General features: G+C 31.3%; 1 protein-coding gene across 1 annotated transcript in view; it reads right to left on the bottom strand.

Annotated features, from left to right (window-relative positions):
- Positions 1 to 1663, bottom strand: part of LOC132178003 (2-oxoglutarate-dependent dioxygenase 19-like) — a 17543-nt gene continuing 15880 nt past the window's right edge. The window contains exons 2-3 of the mRNA XM_059590473.1: positions 838 to 1235; positions 1 to 436 (exon numbers count right to left, since the gene is read on the bottom strand). Coding sequence (XP_059446456.1) covers positions 182 to 436; positions 838 to 1235 — 653 coding nt within the window. The 3' untranslated portion in view covers positions 1 to 181. The remainder of the gene's footprint in view (positions 437 to 837; positions 1236 to 1663) is intronic.

The raw sequence follows: 1663 nt of genomic DNA, 5'->3' as shown, positions 1-1663 counted from the left end.
TCTTAGAAATTACAAATATTGATAATATAAAATATAAATATGAACAATGAGATTTCAAGAAATTAATTTACATATCCCTAAAGAAAAAAAAAGAAAAAAGAAAAAAAAAAATCATAGTCCTTAAACAGGGAAATGAAAAGGAAGTTTGTTTGGTTACATGGATAAGGTAGAGGGAACTAGTTTAGGCAGGCAAGATTCGAACATGATCCAAGCAGGCTTTGCCATCAAGCTGGCTGCTTTGCTGCAGATGCAGGTAGTCCTTATACTTCATTCCAGTGTATGCAGGTGCATTGGTTTCACGGTGGACCAGCTCCGGTGCCGGGCTGACAACCGTTTCTAGCGATGGCCCAAAAGGTGTGACTATCGATATTCTTGTAGCTTTCTCATTCACAAATACCCGATGTACAACACTCTTGTACTTCCCGTTGCTCATAATCTTGCATCATAAAATGTTCCATTTAGAAAATTCAAAGAAAAAATGCTAATAAATTAATAGAAAGACTTATCTTATCACCTTTATAATCATACTTTTGAATTTTAAAAATTGTTAATTTAAAATTAATATCTTTTAAAAGTTTATAATGTCAATCTTTCCGTCAAAATTTAATATTAAATCAAACGACTGATGAATGAAATATCAAAAATACCCTTAAAATGCTTATAAAATTACAAAAATATCATAATTTCGACGAGAGAATTAACATTGCAAATTTTTAAAAATAGTAACCTTAAATTGATACTATTTAAAGTTTAAGAATATAATTGTAAAAGTGAGGAAATATCAGTAATAAGCGAAGTTTTTCCTAAATTGATATATATGCATGATTTGGGACTAACCTCCATGTGATCGCCGACGTTAACGATGAATGCATTTGGAATGTAATTGACATTGACCCACTTGCTTTGATGCTGCACCTGAAGCCCAGAGATCCCATTTTGTATGAGGAGGGTCAACAGGCCGTGATCGGAATGCGGCGGCAACCCCATTGCTAGCTCCGGCTCCGGACAAGGCGGATACAAGTTTGCAATGAGGATTTGCAAACCCGATTCCAAATTCAAGGCGTTTTCTATGTAGGTGTCTCCCAATCCCAAGCTCATTGATATTCCTTTCAGCAACTCCTTAGATAATTCTCTGGTTCTTTTGCAGTACTCCAACGAAATCTCTCTGTTGTAATTTTTATAGTTGATACAATAGATTATTCTCCTCGATCTTGAATAACTAACAGTACATAAAGCTCAAACAAGTTCTATTTTCTCTTCGGGTATAAATTTCTTATAAATTGGGTTTCATCCAACCGAATATCTAAAAGTGCCTTTGACCTATAGCACATGCTATTAAAAAAGTGATTAAGAAAGACATGTTATTAAAAAAAAATTAATGTTATATACTATATTTTTATTTTATAGCTATTAAATACTGTTTTATTTTTATTTTTTTAAAAATTAATTCAAAAGATTGGTTAGAATTATGATTTCAGCATTCAAGGATAATATTATTTTAATCCAAACTATATTTATCACAATAAGAAGAAAATTTCCTTCTATCTTTTAAAAAATTTAAAATGTTATCATTATAAAAGTTAAAACTAATATTATTTAGGGGTAATTATCTTTTGCCCCATAAACTACAGCATCTTGGCACTTTTTTTATGAACTACCAATT

This window comes from Corylus avellana, chromosome ca4, assembly GCF_901000735.1.
Source record: "Corylus avellana chromosome ca4, CavTom2PMs-1.0".
In the NCBI taxonomy this organism is placed as follows: domain Eukaryota; kingdom Viridiplantae; phylum Streptophyta; class Magnoliopsida; order Fagales; family Betulaceae; genus Corylus; species Corylus avellana.
The sequence above is the reverse complement of the archived record's forward strand: the minus strand, read 5'-3'. Positions and strand labels throughout refer to the sequence as shown.